Source organism: Sinohyriopsis cumingii, chromosome 2 (assembly GCF_028554795.1).
Source record: "Sinohyriopsis cumingii isolate HCF-2022 chromosome 2, ASM2855479v2, whole genome shotgun sequence".
NCBI lineage: Eukaryota > Metazoa > Mollusca > Bivalvia > Unionida > Unionidae > Sinohyriopsis > Sinohyriopsis cumingii.
In genome coordinates, this window is record NC_142962.1 from 128,013,557 (window position 1) to 128,036,270 (window position 22,714).

At 35.7% G+C, this 22,714-nt stretch overlaps 1 protein-coding gene across 3 annotated transcripts in view; it reads left to right on the forward strand.

Moving 5' to 3' along the window:
• The window catches only part of LOC149805799 (ankyrin repeat domain-containing protein 54-like), a 31,887-nt gene that overhangs the window by 3,016 nt on the left and 6,157 nt on the right, over positions 1-22,714 (forward strand). For 2 of the 3 annotated variants that reach the window (XM_089950500.1, XM_089950501.1), the window contains exons 2-7: positions 3,310-3,523; positions 5,296-5,343; positions 9,331-9,429; positions 12,623-12,694; positions 13,118-13,165; positions 16,636-16,760. In XM_089950500.1, the coding sequence (XP_089806626.1) occupies positions 3,310-3,523; positions 5,296-5,343; positions 9,331-9,429; positions 12,623-12,694; positions 13,118-13,165; positions 16,636-16,760 (606 nt within the window). Of the gene's footprint in view, positions 1-3,309; positions 3,524-5,295; positions 5,344-9,330; positions 9,430-12,622; positions 12,695-13,117; positions 13,166-16,635; positions 16,761-18,533; positions 18,999-22,714 lie in introns of all 3 variants that reach the window. The other variant, XM_089950499.1, reaches the window with a different exon arrangement.

Sequence of the window (22,714 nt, forward strand, 5' to 3'; positions counted from 1 at the left end):
CATCAGTACTCAGTTTGTTCTTGTTAAAAGCCATTCAATTAAATGTATTCAGATTGCATCACTACTCAATCTGTTCTTGTTCAAAGTCATTCATTTCATTGTGGCATTCAGATTACATCAGTACTCAATCTGTTCTTGTTAAAAGCCATTCATTTAAATGTACTCAGATTGCATCACTATTCAATCTGTTCTTGTTCAAAGCCATTCATTTCATTGTGGCATTCAGATTGCATCAGTACTCAGTCTGTTCTTGTTAAAAGCCATTCATTTAAATGTACTCAGATTGCATCACTATTCAATCTGTTCTTGTTCAAAGTCATTCATTTCATTGTGGCATTCAGATTACATCAGTACTCAATCAGTTCTTGTTAAAAGCCATTCATTTAAATGTACTCAGATTGCATCACTATTCAATCTGTTCTTGTTCAAAGCCATTCATTTCATTGTGGCATTCAGATTGCATCAGTACTCAGTCTGTTCTTGTTAAAAGCCATTCATTTAAATGTACTCAGATTGCATCACTACTCAATCTGTTCTTGTTCAAAGCCATTCATTTCATTGTGGCATTCAGATTGCATCAGTACTCAGTCTGTTCTTGTTCAAAGCCATTCAATTAAATGTACTCAGATTGCATCACTACTCAATCTGTTCTTGTTCAAAGTCATTCATTTCATTGTGGCATTCAGATTACATCAGTACTCAGTCTGTTCTTGTTCAAAGCCATTCATTTAAATGTACTCAGATTGCATCACTACTCAATCTGTTCTTGTTCAAAGTCATTCATTTCATTGTGGCATTCAGATTGCATCAGTACTCAGTCTGTTGTTAAAAGCCATTCATTTAAATGTACTCAGATTGCATCACTACTCAATCTGTTCTTGTTCAAAGTCATTCATTTCATTGTGGCATTCAGATTGCATCAGTACTCTGTTCTTGTTAAAAGCCATTCAATTAAATGTACTCAGATTGCATCACTACTCAATCTGTTCTTGTTCAAAGTCATTCATTTCATTGTGGCATTCAGATTACATCAGTACTCAGTCTGTTCTTGTTCAAAGCCATTCATTTAAATGTACTCAGATTGCATCACTACTCAATCTGTTCTTGTTCAAAGTCATTCATTTCATTGTGGCATTCAGATTGCATCAGTACTCAGTCTGTTGTTAAAAGCCATTCATTTAAATGTACTCAGATTGCATCACTACTCAATCTGTTCTTGTTCAAAGTCATTCATTTCATTGTGGCATTCAGATTGCATCAGTACTCAGTCTGTTCTTGTTAAAAGCCATTCAATTAAATGTACTCAGATTGCATCACTACTCAATCTGTTCTTGTTCAAAGTCATTCATTTCATTGTGGCATTCAGATTACATCAGTACTCAGTCTGTTCTTGTTAAAAGCCATTCATTTAAATGTACTCAGATTGCATCACTACTCAATCTGTTCTTGTTCAAAGTCATTCATTTCATTGTGGCATTCAGATTACATCAGTACTCAGTCTGTTCTTGTTAAAAGCCATTCATTTAAATGTACTCAGATTGCATCACTACTCAATCTGTTCTTGTTCAAAGTCATTCATTTCATTGTGGCATTCAGATTGCATCAGTACTCAGTCTGTTCTTGTTAAAAGCCATTCAATTAAATGTACTCAGATTGCATCACTACTCAATCTGTTCTTGTTCAAAGTCATTCATTTCATTGTGGCATTCAGATTACATCAGTACTCAGTCTGTTCTTGTTAAAAGCCATTCATTTAAATGTACTCAGATTGCATCACTACTCAATCTGTTCTTGTTCAAAGTCATTCATTTCATTGTGGCATTCAGATTACATCAGTACTCAGTCTGTTCTTGTTAAAAGCCATTCATTTAAATGTACTCAGATTGCATCACTACTCAATCTGTTCTTGTTCAAAGTCATTCATTTCATTGTGGCATTCAGATTACATCAGTACTCAGTCTGTTCTTGTTAAAAGCCATTCATTTAAATGTACTCAGATTGCATCACTACTCAATCTGTTCTTGTTCAAAGTCATTCATTTCATTGTGGCATTCAGATTGCATCAGTACTCAGTCTGTTCTTGTTAAAAGCCATTCATTTAAATGTACTCAGATTGCATCACTACTCAATCCATTCTTATTAAAAGCCATTCATTTCATCAGATTGCTGGCATCAGTACTCAATCTGTTCTTGTTCAAAGTCATTCATTTCATTGTGGCATTCACATTGCATCAGTACTCAGTCTGTTCTTGTTAAAAGCCATTCATTTAAATGTACTCAGATTGCATCACTATTCAATCTGTTCTTGTTCAAAGCCATTCATTTCATTGTGGCATTCAGATTGCATCAGTACTCAGTCTGTTCTTGTTAAAAGCCATTCAATTAAATGTATTCAGATTACATCAGTACTCAGTCTGTTCTTGTTAAAAGCCATTCATTTAAATGTACTCAGATTGCATCACTACTCAATCTGTTCTTGTTCAAAGTCATTCATTTCATTGTGGCATTCAGATTGCATCAGTACTCAGTCTGTTCTTGTTAAAAGCCATTCATTTAAATGTACTCAGATTGCATCACTACTCAATCCATTCTTATTAAAAGCCATTCATTTCATCAGATTGCTGGCATCAGTACTCAATCTGTTCTTGTTCAAAGTCATTCATTTCATTGTGGCATTCACATTGCATCAGTACTCAGTCTGTTCTTGTTAAAAGCCATTCATTTAAATGTACTCAGATTGCATCACTATTCAATCTGTTCTTGTTCAAAGCCATTCATTTCATTGTGGCATTCAGATTGCATCAGTACTCAGTCTGTTCTTGTTAAAAGCCATTCAATTAAATGTATTCAGATTACATCAGTACTCAGTCTGTTCTTGTTAAAAGCCATTCATTTAAATGTACTCAGATTACATGAGTACTCAGTCTGTTCTTGTTAAAAGCCATTCAATTAAATGTACTCAGATTGCATCACTACTCAATCCATTCTTATTAAAAGCCATTCATTTCATCAGATTGCTGGCATCAGTACTCAATCTGTTCTTGTTAAAAAGCCAACCATTTCAATGTAGTATTTAGCTTGATATTGTATGCTTTCAATGCTGATAAGAATTGTTCATCACTGACATGATATTTGAACCTGATATAACTGAATTTGAAATAAATGAAGTTGATGTTAATTCAAGGTTTCTCTTTAACATAAGGTAATGGAACTCAGAAGCACCTTATCAGTGTTTTGACAGATTAGTCAAAACCTCCTTTGGATCAATGGACACAGCACAAAATTATTTTTTCTTCTTTCTTTGTTCAGGGGGAGTACAAGGCACCAGACTTCAACATTAGATCATGGAGCCCCAAGGGACCAGGTGTCCTGGACTTCATCTGTTTGGTTCCCTTTGCTCAGCGATATGAAGCCATGTATGACCAGTCAGAACACATAAATAAAGTTAAAATTTCCTCTCGACATCGCCAGCAGCGTATGCAAGAATTCCATTACGGTCGCACCACCTGCAGAAACATTATTGGTGAGAGTTACGAAAGACCTACAAGTAGATTTATTAATTACTCTTAATTAATTAAAATGAAACTTATACTTTGAAATGAATAAGATGTTTGATGTTAAATACAGAAAAACATTATACAGATGACACTTTTTAAATTATATGAGTGCCGTTTCTCCAGAAGTACTGACCGTTCGAACCAATGTAGTGTCCACTGGGTATACTATCACATATACTCACTTATAACTTGGGTCAAGTTGCAAACAACATAGACCCTAATCTGTCATTGATTAATGCACTGGCAGATCAGTGTCTGTGATGTTTGTTCAAATGGCTACTCCTATCAAACTGCATAGACTCAGATCTTTTTTGAGCATTATTCAATGGCAGTTCTGTGTCAGTGATTTTTGCAGTTGGATCTGTCTTTCACACAAGTATATGTACACATGTCAAGTGCAACTGCAAACTGGACAGGCCCAGATCTGCTGTCACATAATGTGCTGGCAGAGCTAGGTCTGTACAGTTTGTTAGATGTAATCAGTAGAACAAACAACACTGATCTTATCTGCCAGTGCATTATGAGATGATACACCAGAGTCAGTGTTGTTTGCAGTTGGATAACACTCTTGCACAAGTATATATACACAAGTCACATCCAACTGCAAACTGCAGAGACCCAGATATGCCAGTGCATTATGAGATGATGCATCAGGGTCTGTGATGTTTGCAATTGAACTAGACTTGTACCATATGTATTCACTTATTAGACGAGTCCAACTGGAAACTGCAGAGACCCAGCTCTGCTGTCGCAGAATGTGCCCACAGATCAGGGTCTGTGCAGTTTGTTAGGAGTATCCAGTAGAACAAACAACATCATCCTGATCTGCCAGTGCATTCTGAGGCAACACATCAGGGTCTATGATGTTTGCAGTTGGACTCAACTTTTAAGCAAGTATGTACAGTATTTATTCTGCATGAATGTGTATCAAGACAAAAAATTATCCAAAATCGATGTCTCCTGCTGGGTATGGATTATCCATGTCTCCCACTGGGTATGGATTATCCATGTCACCTGCTGGGTATGGATTATCCATGTCACCTGCTGGATATGAATTATCCATGTCACCTGCTGGGTATGGATTATCCACATTGTACCACTTGTGTTTAATAAAGTTTAATCCAACTCAGACCTTTCTCATTAATATCATCAAATTCAGAATATATGTTCCTTTAAATGGGTTCCTGTACATTTTTTGCTTGCATAATGATGTACAAAAAAAATTGTATGTTAAAAAGTGGTTGGAATAAGAGTTGATTGCACTTTTGTAAATGTTTCACAATACTGCCTGTCGGCTTTTAGTATATATACAGTTTCTCCACTAATAGGAATGCCAACTGTCCAGTATTATTTTAATTCAACATAGTTAAATTTACACTGGTGTTGCTCTTTTGTAAAAAGATTCTGGTTGAAAGTATATTATATAATGTCATTGCAGATTACCTGCCATTTTTTTGATCAGATAAGAATACATTTGTAATTTTGTTTCACCAGAATAATCAGTGATGATGGTGTCATATTATCAAGTTTTACTTTTGGTTCAGACAAAATGGACAAAAATTAACCCCATGCACAAGTTATGTAGTTCCTTACAGAACTTGCATAGTTAATGTTATCAGCCCAGTGACACATAATTCACAATTTTTTATTGTTGCTGAAGTGAAATTGTCACAAATGATTTTAAGTACTGCTTAAGAAAAGAGGTTTTCTTATGTAATAATTTTTCTTTTTGTGTTAGATGAGAGACGACTGAGAAATGCCACAAGTCAAAATGACTGTCAGTTAGGTATGTACCACTAAACAAATCTTTCTTCTCTAATAATTTATCCAAGTATTATCATTCAAACCTTAATTCTTTCTTTCATTGTAATATCTCTCCTAGTACATGTATTATTATCATTAAAACATTAAATCTTATTTACTTGTAATAATTTATCAAGGTGCTGTTAAAACTTTAATTCTTTCTTTTCTGTTATAGTTTATCCAGGTAATGTTATTCAAACTTTAATTCTTATGTTGTCAGATCAAAAAGCACTAGGTACTTATTTGATGCAGTTGACATTGTATTTAAACCAGAGAGCTGCATAACTGTCTTAAACAGTGTGGATCTTTAATCATGTCCGCCTTTATAAATTGTGCACTTTAATATTTCCAGTTTTATTTATGTGTGGCAGTGTGCAAATTACAAATAATTTGAAATAAAATGAATATTATAAAATTTCCTGTACAAGTTTTAATCCCATAATTTGAGTGTAATATGGGTGTGATTGAATGCACCAATTACATATTAAATCAGTAATTGTACTTTTAATGAAACTTAGCCCCACTGCCCATGCCCAGCCTCACCCAAATATTATAGCTAACAACCAGATATGCTTAATTGGTGGTTAGAAGAAAAAAGCAGTCCATTATTGTAGACCATCACTGCAGTTTATTTTTCTTTGTTCTTGCTTTTTAAAATGTATATTTTATCATTATTTTCATCAAGAATAGTGTAAAATGCATTTATTCTGAAGTACAATTGTATTGCAGTAATAAATCTACCAGTGCACAGGGATAAATGCTACAGATGAAATGATACACTTTTGCAGCATATCAATACAATTCATGAGATACAGTCCACAGCATGTTGAATATATTGATATATGTATCACCTTGATGGGCTTTTCATCTTTAAAAGGTATCTAAATAGTAGGGTGGTGCCATTTTATATGTGTTGACATATTGGTTGTATTTCTAGTATGCATATTACAAATGGAAATAGACTTGTCATCCATTCTTCCCACTCTCATCGATTTCAGGATTTAAAAAAAATAATTACATCAGTGATTTTTATTCATCCTTTTGGGCCATTTCATGCTACTCCGTTTGATCAGGTGCAGGGCGCATCTTGGTCACCATGACCTTCAATATGCATTGCTTTAATGCTTTTGAAACATGTTATTACCAATTTCATGCCTTCACTTAAATATGGAAGGCATTATGGTGTTATCTTCAAAATGGAAGAAGTAGTGCAATTTCCTTGTGCAAGGAAATTTTATCTAGAACAAGTCCGAGTATGAGGATGGAGATGACCAGCAGCCAGATCCTTCACTTCTGCTTTTTGCAGATGCAATACAATTGCCGCTGACACAGACACTCGATTCTGTGAGTGAGAAAGGAAATTATTAAAAACACCCACTCCCCTTCTACAAATTAACAAGGTGACTATAACTCATTTAGTTTGGAATCTGCCCCCTTGCCGATTCTGTACTAATTTTTTCATCCAATGGGCACATTCAGTTGCTGATGACATAGTGTTAAAGAGACATTATAATAATATTAATTATTTAAGACTTGAAGATTAAAGTAACTTATTTAAGGTTAGTGTTGTTTTGTATCTATTCTTCACCTCTTGTATCAATATGGGTTTTGGTGTGGAAAAATGTCAATATATTGATTAATCGTTTCAGCTGTAATAAATACTGATCATCATGAGTTTTCAGTTGCAATGAAGATGAGATATTTATTTCTCACTGATACTTCATTGTACTAGTTTGTAACTAAGACTCACTTGAAATTGTTAATGCAGATATACAGTAAAACCCTGCCTACAGTAAAACCCTGCCTAACAACCAAAACATCTAAATGACCCAAAGTATTTAATGGACCTCATTGCTAAGACTACCCCAGTATAAAGACCACCTTTCTCAAGTCCAGGGAGTGGTCTTATTAACATGGTTATATTATGTTAGAGCTATGCATTATTTGGCAGCTGGTCATTCAGATATGGTGACAACATAAAATTTCAGAAAAGAAACTACCGCTGACAGTGAAGAACATCCTTGAAACACATGGAATTCTAAGCCTTCATTGGATATAATTGTTATTGATTATCACAATCACTTTCACATTATCTCAGATGACAAAAACTTGCTTTGCCTGAGCAGATGCTAAAAACAAAAGTAAATATGGTGGACAACAATGTAATTTTGCATGACCAAACTTGATGAAGGGGTATTTTCACACAGCTAAAACACTTGATGAAGAAGGTAATTTTCCAGTTTTAAAATAAACAGTTGCATATTTTGTCTGAAGGGATTGGGACTAGGTAGAGTGGAGGCATTCATTAGGTCGGTGAATTAATTTTTATAGCTAAAAACTTCAAAGCTGAAAGGACATGATAATTTGAGCTATATATATATATGAAATGTTCTGTAATATAAATACTAAATACTGAAAAAAAATCTTTAAGAATAAAGTTGAGCATGTGTTATTAAAATATCTGGTTTCATTTCAAATGTTGAATAAGCAGCTTTTATTCGTGCATCCTTTTATGTTTTCATTCGCCACCACCATTTTTTTCCAAGTTCATATCTACAAGAGAGTTCATTCAAGGGAGAGAACTTGTACTTGTGGCAAGAATTGTCCTCTTGAATGCAGTCAAAGTGTTAACACAAAGTGGTCTGTCGTATATGATATAAATATGCATTTGTGGATCATTCAGAAGTAATTTCATCACATCAAGAAATCTGAGTTGCTATCTTATTCATCTGGTATAATTTTAAAGCTGTGGAAATCCATGCTTTATTGCTGGAAATATAAATACACCAACTATTATCTTGTCAAGACACTGCATGAAATGTAGCACCACAGAAAATAACATTTTCAAGTTTCTTGTGAAATATACTTAAATTGGTGCACTGGTTTTGTATTTGAGATTTGCCAACCTTTGTGGTGGGTTTTAGTGTCTACTTTCATTCATTTTCAATGACATGTTGCCAGTGAAGTCAGTAAAAATGAATATTTCTAGCCATAGAACCAAATTATCCAATGCAAGACTAGCATCCCATTAGTATCTGTCTAATTCTTGTTATCCCCTTAGTATAAGTCTAATTCTTATTATCACCTCAGTATCAGACTAGTTCTTGTTATCTCCTCATTATAAGACTAATTCTTGTTATCCCCTCAGTATCAGTCTAATTCTTGTTATCCCCCTAGTATCAGTCTAATTCTTGTTATCCCCTTAGTATCAGTCTAATTCTTGTTATCCCCTTAGTATAAGTCTATTTCTTGTTATCCCCTTAGTATCAGACTAATTCTTATTATCCCTCAGTATCAGTCTAATTCTTGTTAACCCCTCAGTATCAGTCTTGATTTTTGTTATCCACTTAGTATCAGACTAGTTCTTGTTATCCCCTCTGTATAAATCTAGATTTTGTTATCCCATCAGTATCTAATTCTTATTATCCCCTTAGTATCAATCTAATTCCTGTTATCCCTTTATTATCAGTCTAATTCTTGTTATCCCTCAGTATCACTCTAATTTTTGTTATCCCCTTAGTATCAGATTAATTCTTGTTATCCCCTTAGTATCAGGCTGTATCTTGTTATCCCCTTAGTATCGATCTAATTCTTGTTGTCCCTTTAGTATCAATCTAATTCTTGTTTACACCTCAGTAAAAGTCTTATTATTTTTCCCCCTTAGTATCAGTCTAAGTCTTGTTATCCCCTTAATATCAGTTTAATTCTTGCTATCCCTTTAGTATCAGACTAATTCTTGTTATCCTCTTAGTATCAGTCTAATTCTTGTTACCCTTTAGTATCAAGCTAATTCTTGTTATCCCCTCAGTATAGGTCTGATTCATGTTATCCCTTTAGTATCAGGCTAATTTTTGTTATCCCCTTAGTATCAGTCTATTTTTTGTTATTCCATAAGAATAAGACTAGTTCTTATTATCCTCTTAGTATCAGTCTCATTCGTGTTATACCTTAGTATCCAATTCCCTTTCAGTGGTTGAACTTCTTGACAGTGGTGTCGATCCTTGTGCCTATGATGAGAAGAAAAGAACTGCCCTTCACATTGCTGCCTCTCAGGGTTTTCAGGTTATAGGTAAGTTGATGAAAGAGCCTTTCTTACACTTCCCTTTGCATCAATGCCTCACAGGCTTACAGGCTGAAGATAAATGGCATACACCACCAAACAAGATTCCATTTAAATCTGCAGTTCATATTGATGCATTCCAGGGTTTTCAGGACATAGGTAAGTGGACATAGAGCATTCAGTCTACATCCTGAAGGCCCTAATGTCTAGCATTTTATTTATCTGAAAGAAAATACATGCTCTGTGACATGGTTGAAAACCCTATGAAAATGGAGGATTCTGAATAAACCACTTCCTTGATAACTCATGCCCTGATACATCACGAACCCGCTTATAATGCGGGGACAGGCATGGATCCCATTTTTTTTAAACCAGAAAATACCCCCCCCCCCTCCCTTTTTATTGAACTTGAAGAAAATCGCGATTGAAATTGCTAACTGAAACGTTGATATATCGTTCTATTTATGGTCAAAAACGGTAGAGAGGACCTGGAGATTTTAATCAACATTTTGAAATTATCAGCTTTTTTATAAGGAGTCATATAATTGGTAACATTTTATTTCCAAACAACATTCTTATTATATCATAATTAAAGATATTCAAGGAAATTTCGATAAATGAAAATGTCATGCCTAGTGTAGGCAGTACATTAATATTTAAATGCCAATTAAATAATTTTTATTATGTGAAATTTGTGTTTTAATTCTATCTTTTAGTTCCTCTTAAGTGTAATCATCATAAATGCAATGTGTATGTAAACGTAAAATGTGTCAGCTATGTCTGCAGGCATTTCTTTGAGAACCCAATTAAGTCCCAAACCGTGTTTTGATAATTAACTTGCGGAAGCATTGTTTGTATTGTTGCACTGAATTAAAACCTGGCCTTCTTTGCATTATCATGTTAATTATGTCTTTTGAATCAAATAAAGGAGGTGGAATAAAAGAAAAGTTAAAAGGCATGCAAATCCATCGTAATTAAAATCTAGCTTTCCCAGTCGTATGTCGGGTGAACTCACTTCAGTTGATCAGTCGAACACTGTTATAAATGTTATTGTGTATGTAACATAAACTACCTTATTTTAACCGACTCAAACATAATTGTGATCAAAGATAGCAAGACAACCAAGTGAAATGAACGATTCGTAAAATAAAGAGCTTGATTTCACAGATACAGACCATTGTGGGCAAGTTTGTTTCAGAGAATTCCTGAACTGGCACTTAGAGATACCGTCAAGGATAATAATAAGTTTCACTATCACTTCCAATGAAATTACGACATCAATACTGTACTAACTGAACAATACAAAATTTGAGTTTCGATGTAGACGATTGTCTCACTAAATAAATGTAGCTGGTTTTAAAAAAAGGGATCTTGTTTGGTGGTGTATCAACAGTTAGTCTAGTTACCTGCTACTCTGACTCCTGACTATTGTATACCACTCCGGGAACCAGACTAATCAACAAACCAAAAAGCAGTGATGTAATACAGATTTTTTGTGTACACATGATGATTGTTGAAACCATTTGGAACGATCTTTCACATGTTGGACATTTTGAAAATGAATGTGTTTATACAGGATAATGGTCAACTTCATTAAAAAAGCACGTTATTGAAAATTATTATCGACGTGATAGTAAAATGAGGATTCAGTCATTGAACAGCCCAGTTCCCTACACACACACACTGCGGTTTTCTCGAAGTGTAGCTAAGATAATGTTTTCAATTTTTAGAGGTCCCTCGGTAACTCACGCCCTTGCTTATGGTTTGATCTATGTTTGTGGACCTTATTGTGTGCGAGTTATCGAGGGAGAGGTGTAACTTGAAAGTTTGTGTTAGTCCATGAGCCAGTCCTGATAAAATATCCCATGTCCTTATGGTTTGAAAGCATTTTTGTTATTCAGAAAGATCTCATTTGTTCATTTACCACATCAAAAAGCATTGCTCTGAAAGGGAAAAAGATACTGACAGCATGGAAAAGCTGGTCAAGGGTAAAAGATTCTAACAGCTAGGCAAGGGAAAAGGATTCTGACAGCAGGGAAAAGCTAGGGGAAAAGGTTCTAATAGCAGGGAAAAGCTAGGCAAGGGAAAAAGATTCTGACAGCAGGGAAAAGCTAGGCAAGGGAAAAAGATGTTGGCAGCAGGGAAAAGCTAGGCAAGGGAAAAAGATTCTGACAGCAGATGTGTATATGATTAGAGAGTGAGCAACAATTCTTTTGCAAGATTTAGTTGCCTAAACTCTGTGTGTGTGTGTCTGTGCACGCACACACAATGTTTCACCCGGGATCCCAAGGGCCTGGGACACTGTCCCCCACCCTCCAAATTTGGGGAACACACAATTTTAAAGGGACAAAGGTACATAGCTGTATATAATGCACTAGTAGCTCTTTCATTTATTTTCAAGGGTATCAGTTGTGTGTGACTTTGTGGAAAATGGCCTTTTTTGTGCATATTTAAATTCATCAGTTGGGCAAGGCGTACTAATGTTTTCTCAGACTGATAGTTGGTCACTGGGGTCTTTGATTTAGTGTTTTGTAGCACACAAAAATCCACAAAACTTTGTACTCCATGAAAAATAGCCAATTCACATCTGTTCATTAAATTTTCCTTTCCTGCACAATAACTTAAATTTCACAGCATGTACTGTCATCAAAGTTATGGACAACTTGAATGATGGGTAAGAAAAAGCCATTTTAATTTGAGGTCAAATTTCATGGATGGTGGCAAAAAGAATCAAAGTGGTTTTTGTATAATAATTTTAGTTTTAGGCCATGTACCTTGACCAAAGTTTGTGGAAGGCATGCACTTAAAGTTTGAAAGAGGCCTATTGATGTTAGGGACAAAAGTTCAAAGGTTAAGGTCTTTGTGACTCAAACATAAATGCATTTTGCAAAATAAGTTTTGTTCTAGACCAAACTTTGTAGATAGCGTGCACTTAGGTAATAAAGAAACTAGTGGATTCTGGGCTCAGGAGGTAAAAGGTCATGGTCATGATAGGTCAGATAAGGAAAGAGACAACCATGACCTACTAGTTCTTACTTGGAGGACTATTAAAGACAGGATGCAAGGTATTATTAACAATGCCTGAGTGAAGGTAATAATGTACTTTTTATGGGACTCTTGTTTTTTAGTGCCGTTCTGAGAACCACCAAGAAATATTAAACTGGTTTATGCAGAACACTTACTATTTACTGTTCTATTTTAGTAAAGGTGTTACTGGACAAAGGAGCAGACCCAAATCAAAAGGACGTCCTGGGAAACACTCCCCTTCATCTAGGTAGGTGATAATCATTTTCTTTAATTATAATCAAATGAACCGTAACAAACAAAATCTCTTAAAAATAAATTAACCTCACAAAACTGTACAAGACAGCAAGATGCACAAAAGCTTTTGTAAAAGCTAGTTGTGTTTATTGACACACACATAGTCAGTGTACATATTCTAATTTTTCTTTAACTTTTCTTTTAGCTTTGTTATATCTTTTTTAATTCAAAGTATCACTTCTTTAACTTGAGTGATATCTGACTTTTAAAATTAAGTTACTTTTTCTTGAATTTTGTCCCCTTATTTTTCATAGATATCTGTACAGTTGTGCCTGTTTGTACATTTATATTGTTGATGAATTTCCCCCTCACTTTGTAAGAAAGAAAAATGGAATAGAGATGTTGAGTTTAAATTATTTTAATTTTCTAATTACAGCAGCCTGCACATGTCAAGTCCCAGTAGTAACACTGCTTCTCAAGGCAGGTTAGTATAGATCATCTTGACAGTAGAGTCCCAGTAGTATCACTGCTTCTCAAGGCAGGTTAGTATAGATCATCTTGACAGTAGAGTCCCAGTAGTATCACTGCTCCTCAAGGCAGGTTAATATAGATCAACTTGACAGTAGAGTCCCAGTAGTATCACTGCTTCTCAAGGCAGGTTAGTATAGATCAACTTTACAGTAAAGTCCCAGTAGTATCACTGCTTCTCAAGACAGGTTAGTATAGATCATCTTGACAGTAGAGTCCCAGTAGTATCACTGCTCCTCAAGGCAGGTTAATATAGATCAACTTGACAGTAGAGTCCCAGTAGTATCACTGCTCCTCAAGGCAGGTTAATATAGATCAACTTGACAGTAGAGTCCCAGCAGTATCACAGCTTCTCAAGGCAGGTTAATATAGATCAGCTTGACAGTAGAGTCCCAGTAGTATCACTGCTTCTCAAGGCAGGTTAGTATAGATCAACTTTACAGTAAAGTCTCAGTAGTATCACTGCTTCTCAAGGCAGGTTAATATAGATCAACTTGACAGTAGAGTCCCGGTAGTATCACTGCTTCTCAAGGCAGGTTAATATAGATCAACTTGACAGTAGAGTCCCAGTAGTATCACTGCTTCTCAAGGCAGGTTAGTATAGATCAACTTTACAGTAAAGTCCCAGTAGTATCACTGCTTCTCAAGACAGGTTAGTATAGATCAACTTGATAGTAGAGTCCCAGTAGTATCACAGCTTCTCAAGGCAGGTTAATATAGATCAACTTGACAGTAGAGTCCCAGGAGTATCACTGCTTCTCAAGGCAGGTTAGTATAGATCAACTTTACAGTAAAGTCCCAGTAGTATCACTGCTTCTCAAGACAGGTTAGTATAGATCAACTTGACAGTAGAGTCCCAGTAGTATCACAGCTTCTCAAGGCAGGTTAATATAGATCAACTTTACAGTAAAGTCCCAGTAGTATCACTGCTTCTCAAGACAGGTTAGTATAGATCATCTTGACAGTAGAGTCCCAGTAGTATCACTGCTCCTCAAGGCAGGTTAATATAGATCAACTTGACAGTAGAGTCCCAGTAGTATCACTGCTCCTCAAGGCAGGTTAATATAGATCAACTTGACAGTAGAGTCCCAGGAGTATCACTGCTTCTCAAGGCAGGTTAGTATAGATCAACTTTACAGTAAAGTCCCAGTAGTATCACTGCTTCTCAAGACAGGTTAGTATAGATCAACTTGACAGTAGAGTCCCAGTAGTATCACTGCTCCTCAAGGCAGGTTAATATAGATCAACTTGACAGTAGAGTCCCAGTAGTATCACTGCTTGTCAAGGCAGGTTAGTATAGATCAACTTTACAGTAAAGTCCCAGTAGTATCACTGCTTCTCAAGACAGGTTAGTATAGATCATCTTGACAGTAGAGTCCCAGTAGTATCACTGCTCCTCAAGGCAGGTTAATATAGATCAACTTGACAGTAGAGTCCCAGTAGTATCACTGCTCCTCAAGGCAGGTTAATATAGATCAACTTGACAGTAGAGTCCCAGGAGTATCACTGCTTCTCAAGGCAGGTTAGTATAGATCAACTTTACAGTAAAGTCCCAGTAGTATCACTGCTTCTCAAGGCAGGTTAATATAGATCAACTTGACAGTAGAGTCCCAGTAGTATCACAGCTTCTCAAGGCAGGTTAATATAGATCAACTTGACAGTAGAGTCCCAGTAGTATCACTGCTTCTCAAGGCAGGTTAGTATAGATCAACTTTACAGTAAAGTCCCAGTAGTATCACTGCTTCTCAAGACAGGTTAGTATAGATCATCTTGACAGTAGAGTCCCAGTAGTATCACTGCTCCTCAAGGCAGGTTAATATAGATCAACTTGACAGTAGAGTCCCAGTAGTATCACTGCTCCTCAAGGCAGGTTAATATAGATCAACTTGACAGTAGAGTCCCAGCAGTATCACAGCTTCTCAAGGCAGGTTAATATAGATCAGCTTGACAGTAGAGTCCCAGTAGTATCACTGCTTCTCAAGGCAGGTTAGTATAGATCAACTTTACAGTAAAGTCCCAGTAGTATCACTGCTTCTCAAGGCAGGTTAATATAGATCAACTTGACAGTAGAGTCCCAGTAGTATCACTGCTTCTCAAGGCAGGTTAATATAGATCAGCTTGACAGTAGAGTCCCGGTAGTATCACTGCTTCTCAAGGCAGGTTAATATAGATCAACTTGACAGTAGAGTCCCAGTAGTATCACTGCTTCTCAAGGCAGGTTAGTATAGATCAACTTTACAGTAAAGTCCCAGTAGTATCACTGCTTCTCAAGACAGGTTAGTATAGATCAACTTGATAGTAGAGTCCCAGTAGTATCACAGCTTCTCAAGGCAGGTTAATATAGATCAACTTGACAGTAGAGTCCCAGTAGTATCACTGCTTGTCAAGGCAGGTTAGTATAGATCAACTTTACAGTAAAGTCCCAGTAGTATCACTGCTTCTCAAGGCAGGGTAATATAGATCAGCTTGAGTCCACATTAGACGGTTCCTGTCAAAAACAAACTACAGTGTTCATCTCACTTGTTACAAGCCAGATGATAGCAGAATTTGCTGCTCTTTTTAAAAAAAATATTCTTCCAGCTCCTTTTTCTTACAATCCTATGCACAATAGCATTTTACATTGCCTATTCAAAACCTTTTGCAGCCTGTTAAAAATCTTGGCAAAAACACTGTAGGATGGTGTCAGATAATCAAAATGACTTCATTAAATAATTTCTCAATATGATATCCTATTAAAACAGCAGTAATTTACCACTAATTTATCATTGATCTTCATGTCAAAGGAGAATGTTTTTCACATTTGTAAAGACAAAATTGTAAACCTTAAATAAATTTTAGTCGCTCCATCTGGTTCATAATAACACTAAATTTGACTTTTGTTTTGCTGTGAACATCCTTTCCAAAAGGGTCTCGTTGCTTGTCTATTATTTAAATATCCATGTCATGCTATGAGAGGTGAAGTGTAATTGTAGGATTAACAGTAAATGAAATTAATTTACACAAAATCAATATGTAGATGCTTTAGTCAAATCTGTAATAATTTACAGTCACTCTTGTTAAATAAACAGTGTTTAAATTTAAGATTTGTGTCATTCTGTCAATAAAATATTCTGTCTCTTCAGCAAAAGGCCATCATTGAACTAAATGTATTTTTTTCTTCATAATTATAAGTAATGTTTGTGAACCATTGAGTTGATGAGTATTTCTCCTTTTACATGAGTTATTGTTTAATTTTCCTTCATAGATATCACTCTGCAAACAAACTACACTTGCGAGATATCAGCTTGAAAAATAAATCACAAGTATCGATGAACAAGCTATCAATCATTTTCTTTTCATCACGATACATGAATGGATTTATTTGTATAAATGTAATAAACATGAACAGTGATTTCTTGGCTGAAATCAAGTCACTTTTCCCAACAGGAACAGACCTGAAGTCAGTGGACACTAGTGGACGCACCCCGCTGTCCCTGGCCAAGTCCCGGTTAAGAATGCTGGCAGAGGATAAGTCATATAGCAGTGAGCAGTTGAAGGGAGAGGTATTTCAGGTACTGCATGATCAGTCTGATAATTGCAAACATGGAATATCAGCTAATCAAATCATGTTACATAGTCATTTGTATATCAGATAATCAAATCATGTTACATAGTCATTTGTATATCAGATAATCAAATCATGTTACATAGTCATTTGTGTATCAGATAATCAAATCATGTTACATAGTCATTTGTTATATTTAGCCCAGAGAGTGCAATGCTGAATTATTTGCCTTACACATCTTCAGTCCCAAGTAAAGTCACTAGCTGCCACAGTTGTGTTAGGGTAAGTGATCACCAGTTTTGATTCCCCTTCAGACTCTCTCATTTCGTTGACCTCAGAAACCACCTCCCATCAACATGTTAACTTTCAAGTGTACCTGATGCACACATAATAACAGCCAACTCACATCAACATCTTAAGTGTCAAGAGTACCTGATATACACACTGTAACAACCACCTCACAGAAGCATCTTAGCTAAGCTATCAAGATCACCTGATTTACACATTGGAACAACCACCTCACATCAGCATTTAAACTATCAAGAGTGCCTGGTATACATATTGTAAGAACCAACTCACATCAGCATTTTAACTATCAAGGGTACCTGATATACACAATGTAACAACCACCTCACAGAAGCATCTTAGTTTAGCTATCAAGATCACCTGTAATACACACTGTAACAACCACCTCACAGAGCATTTTAACTATCAAGAGTGCCTGGTATACACATTGTAAGAACCAACTCATGTCAGCATTTAAACTATCAAGAGTACCTGGTATACACATTGTAACAACCTCTTCACATCAGCATTTTAACTGTCGAGAGTACCTGGTATACACATTGTAACAACCACTTCACATCAGCATTTAAACTATCAAGAGTGCCTGGTATACACATTGTAAGAACCAACTCACATCAGCATTTTAACTATCAAGAGTACCAGATATACACACTGTAACAACCACCTCACAGAAGCATCTTAGCTTAGCTATCAAGATCACCTGTAATACACACCGTAACAACCACCTCACAGAAGCATTTTAACTATCAAGAGTGCCTGGTATACACATTGTAAGAACCAACTCATGTCAACATTTAAACTATCAAGAGTACCTGGAATACACATTGTAACAACCTCTTCACATCAGCATTTTAATTGTCGAGAGTACCTGGTATACACATTGTAACAACCACCTCACAGAAGCATCTTAGCTTAGCTATCAAGATCACCTGATATACACATTGTAACAACCACTTCACATCAGCATTTTAACTATCAAGAGTGCCTGGTATACACATTGTAAGAACCAACTCATGTCAGCATTTTAACTGTCAAGAGTACCTGCTATACACATTGTAACAACCACTTCACATCAGCATTTTAACTGTCAAGAGTGCCTGGTATACACATTGTAACAACCACATTATGTCAGCATTTTAACTGTCAAGAGTACCTGGTATACACATTGTAACAACCACTTCACATCAGTATTTTAACTATCAAGAGTACCTGATCTATACAATGTAACAACCAACTCACGTCAGCATTATAAGTTTCAAGAGTATCTGATAACAAATTGTTACACAGTAATGTAATGTGAGTATTGTTGTGGGGTATAGGGGAACTGTTCAGAAATGGCTGCACCACTAATTGATTGGCTTGAATGTTCCAGATGTGTGAGGGTAAGGACATGGTATTTTTTTATAACTACAATAGCTGTCTACACTCATGTTCTGCTGTAATATTCCATGGTCCTGTTACTTGAGGTCCTGAGGTCCTGTTACTTGAGGTCCTGTTACTTGAGGTCCTGTTACTTGAGGTCCTGCTACTTGAGGTCCTGTTACTTGAGGTCCTGTTACCTGATGTCCTGTTACTTGAGGTCCTGTTACTTGATGTCCTGTTACTTGAGGTCCTTTTACCTGATGTCCTGTTACTTGAGGTCCTGTTATGTGATGTCCTGTTACTTGAGGTCCTGTTACCTGAGGTCCTGTTACCTGATGTCCTGTTACTTGAGGTCCTGTTACTTGATGTCCTTTTACCTGATGTCCTGTTACTTGAGGTCCTGTTATGTGATGTCCTGTTACTTGAGGTCCTGTTACCTGAGGTCCTGTTACCTGATGTCCTGTTACTTGAGGTCCTGTTACCTGAGGTCCTGTTACTTGAGGTCCTGTTACCTGATGTTCCGTTACTTGAGGTCCTGTTACCTGATGTTCTGTTACTTGAGGTCCTGTTACTTGAGGTGATCACAATAATATCTTAAGAGTATTCACTGTACCACATCAAGTAAAATATTAATTAGGTTTATTGATAGAAATTATCATTTTATTTACATAGAACAAACTATTTTTACCTTCTTTTCATGCTATTTCACAAGTATATGATCTTGATTCAGGTATCTCAATGGGTTTAAAAGAATGGCCTAAATGACATATGTCATGATTCATGAGATACAGACTTATGAAGTAGTCAGAACAAATGTAGTGAAACATCACCCTGCTGTCATAATAATTACACCTTATACTTCCTGTGTTAGAGTTACACTAGTATTCAGATTACTATGCATTTTCAAAAGACTAGTACGCAGAACCAAATGTCACTAGTATTCAGATTACTATGCATTTTCAAAAGACTAGTACGCAGAACCAAATGTCACTAGTATTCAGATTACTATGCATTTTCAAAAGACTAGTACGCAGAACCAAATGTCACATTTATCATATAAATGTAAATTTTTGAATTTTTGCACATTTAAAATTGTTACACAGTAATAGATGTTTCTCCAATAAAAAGTGAGAGGTTACACAGTAACATTGTTTTAATTCACACTGCTACTTTTCTTGTGACCCTTGGAAATAATGGTGGTCACTGATATCACATGTCATGAACCAGTTTCATATTTTTATATTCCAGTTAATATTAAGCTTTGCCATCATGCAAGATGATAACATCATTATTCACAAAGTATAAGTAGAAAGGTTATAGACCAAAAGAGCTCATTCAATGGATTAATTTGTCTCTATGTGTTATTTGTTCAGTCATTCCTCCATCCATCAGTTAGTACAAGTTTGTTATCACTACTCATCCTAAACCACATGTATAATTGCCATAAAATTGTACACATACATTCATCCCAAGGTCTGTTGGATACTAAATGAAAATGGTGATCCATCCATTATGAAAATCTTGTTATTGATACGTCACCATAATGGATTGTCATATCAGCTTGAGTTTTTAACCAAAATGCTTCTTTTGATGTCTAGTTGACCTTAGGTCAGAAATGTGCCAATATGACATCCAATAAAGCCACCACTGTGGCCATCTTGAAATCTTGTTATCACTACTCTTGAACTGATGGTCATATCTACATGGGGTTTGCACTACAGATACTTCTTATCTTGTCTAGCTGGTCCTAAATGAAAATGATACAGATCTGGCATTCATTATGTCCACTGGGGTGGCCATGTTTAGAATTTTGTTAGTGCTTTTTGTCCTTTAATCAACAGCCATGTAAACATGGTTTTTCACTAAATGTTTTTGGTCCTTAATGAAAATGGTATTTATCAGAATCCAATATGGCTGCCATGGTTGCCATCTTGAAAAGCTTGTTAATGCTATGCTTCCTTAATGGATGGCCATATTGACATGTTTTTTTTTACTCAAACACTTCTTACAATGTCTAGTTGGTCCTAATGAAAATGGTGCCAATCTGATATTCAGGATGTCCCCCATGACACCCATCTTGAAAATCTTATTAATGATTTTCTTCCTAAATAGATGATTGTTTCAACATAAGATTTTCATGAAAAGATTTTTGGTGTTTTTTTTGGTTCCACATTAAGAGGTTGCCATTAGGTATCCCATAAAACTTCTTATGATGTCTAATTAGTGTTCAGTGAAAATGGTGCTAATTAAACCTCCAGTTTCATTGGCGTAGTGGCTATCTTTTATATCTTATTATTACTACTACTCCAGTATTAGTAGTCATAATGACATGGCATTTTCACTTAAAGACTTGTTATGTGGTAGTCTAGGTATTGGCTGTCAATATCTAGTTGTTATATCTACCTCTTCTTAGCCTATATGGAGTTTTCACTGAGAAGCTTCTTATACCATCATTGGTCCTGAACAAACAGTGGTGACCATCATTGGTCCTGAACAAACAGTGGTGACCATCATTGGTCCTGAACAAACAGTGGTGACCATCATCAAAATCTTACTATCACTGCTTTCCTTGAGGTAATGGTCACATCACCATAATGCATCTCACTATATATTGTACTTGGTCTTAATTTGACCTCCATAATTTTATCTCATAAACAGCTACTTGTCCTCAACAGAAGTTTAACAGGATAGACCTGAATGGATGCTTGGATCAAATGACAAAACAACACAATGTGATAAAAGATGGAAGCAAATGATATGAATTAATAAAAATATATACACTACAAATACAGTGATTCTTTCACACTCTAAACAATTGTCTCCTTCAGTTACTCTACCCAAACATTCACAAATAGGAAAACATAAACAATTATTCATATATTCATATTTGTATCTCATGTAATGGAAATGAGATTCAAATAATCTCGTGTAATGAAAGTGAGAATCAGATAATCTCATGAAATGCAAAAAAGATTCAAATAATATCTTGTGATGAAAGTGAGATTCACATAATCTCATGTTATGTAATGAAAGTGAGATTCAAATAACCTCATGGAATGAAAATAAGATTCAAATAATCTCATATAATCAAAATAACTCAATTGCACTCAATTGAAACAACAGTTAATTGAAACAAAACATGACTTTGTCATTTGTACAGCCGTATGATTCATAAGTATTTGTTAAAACTTGCAAATGTGTCCGCTGACAAACCACACAGTTCTCCCGAATTCTTGGGTTGGCCCACACTTATATCAGCCACACACTCCCTTCATGGATCCACCATGCGCACAAGTTTACGAATTAGTGGTTTCGTCTTCACATGACCTTGATGGTTACATAATCTTCCATATCCATATATACACACAGACGGCCAGACAGCCAGCCTGATATACCCACACACACATATGCACCGACAGCACACAGTTGTCCTAAACTGGGTTGGCACACTTGTATTGGCCATGCCCACCCTTCATGGATCCACAGACATACATATAGACATACATACAGACAGGTACCAACGTGTACAGACAGCAACAAACGTCTACAATAAAACCAAACTGGTCATTATAACAGGTACAGAATTAAAATCTATAGATACATGCTACTAAAATAGATACATGCTGCTAAATTAAACCCCTAATAGCAATTTGTAACAATTCAAAAATTCACAACATTTCAAATCTGTATAGTAATAAAGGCATCATTTCACGATATGACATTAAAAACTGAATATGCTTCACATATCAAATAAAATACAAATGTAACACTTACCCCCATGGCTGGAGAATAAAAATGGAGAATGTTGACTCCTTGACAAGATCCAATGAACAGTGTGTCAGTTAGAAAACAAACTTGCCTTAAATCTACAGGAGAGTGAGTATTGGTAAGGGTAGAATACCCGTGCATACCATGCTTTTAGTGTGTCTCGCCACAAGCGATCTATGCCAATACATGCTAGTTCAGTTGCTTACCTAAAAGAACAATTATCCACCCTATGTAATGTTGTATGCAGGTATGACAAAAATGATTGAATCGTTCTAAGGTGAAACCAAGTTATTTCTTGCCTTATTCTGAAACAAGAAGACCAGACTAACATTTTCAGCAAAATAAAATCTTTCTTGCAGTATATTATGCAGTTATTCCCATATCGAAATGATGCTGATCCAACCTTTACAATCGCTGCCTTGACAGCCATTCTGAAAATAATAATAATAACTTATTAAAGAAGGGTAGCTAAGTCTGAATACAGATGTATCTAGTCTTCCTTCAGACCCTCAGCTACTTTCTAAA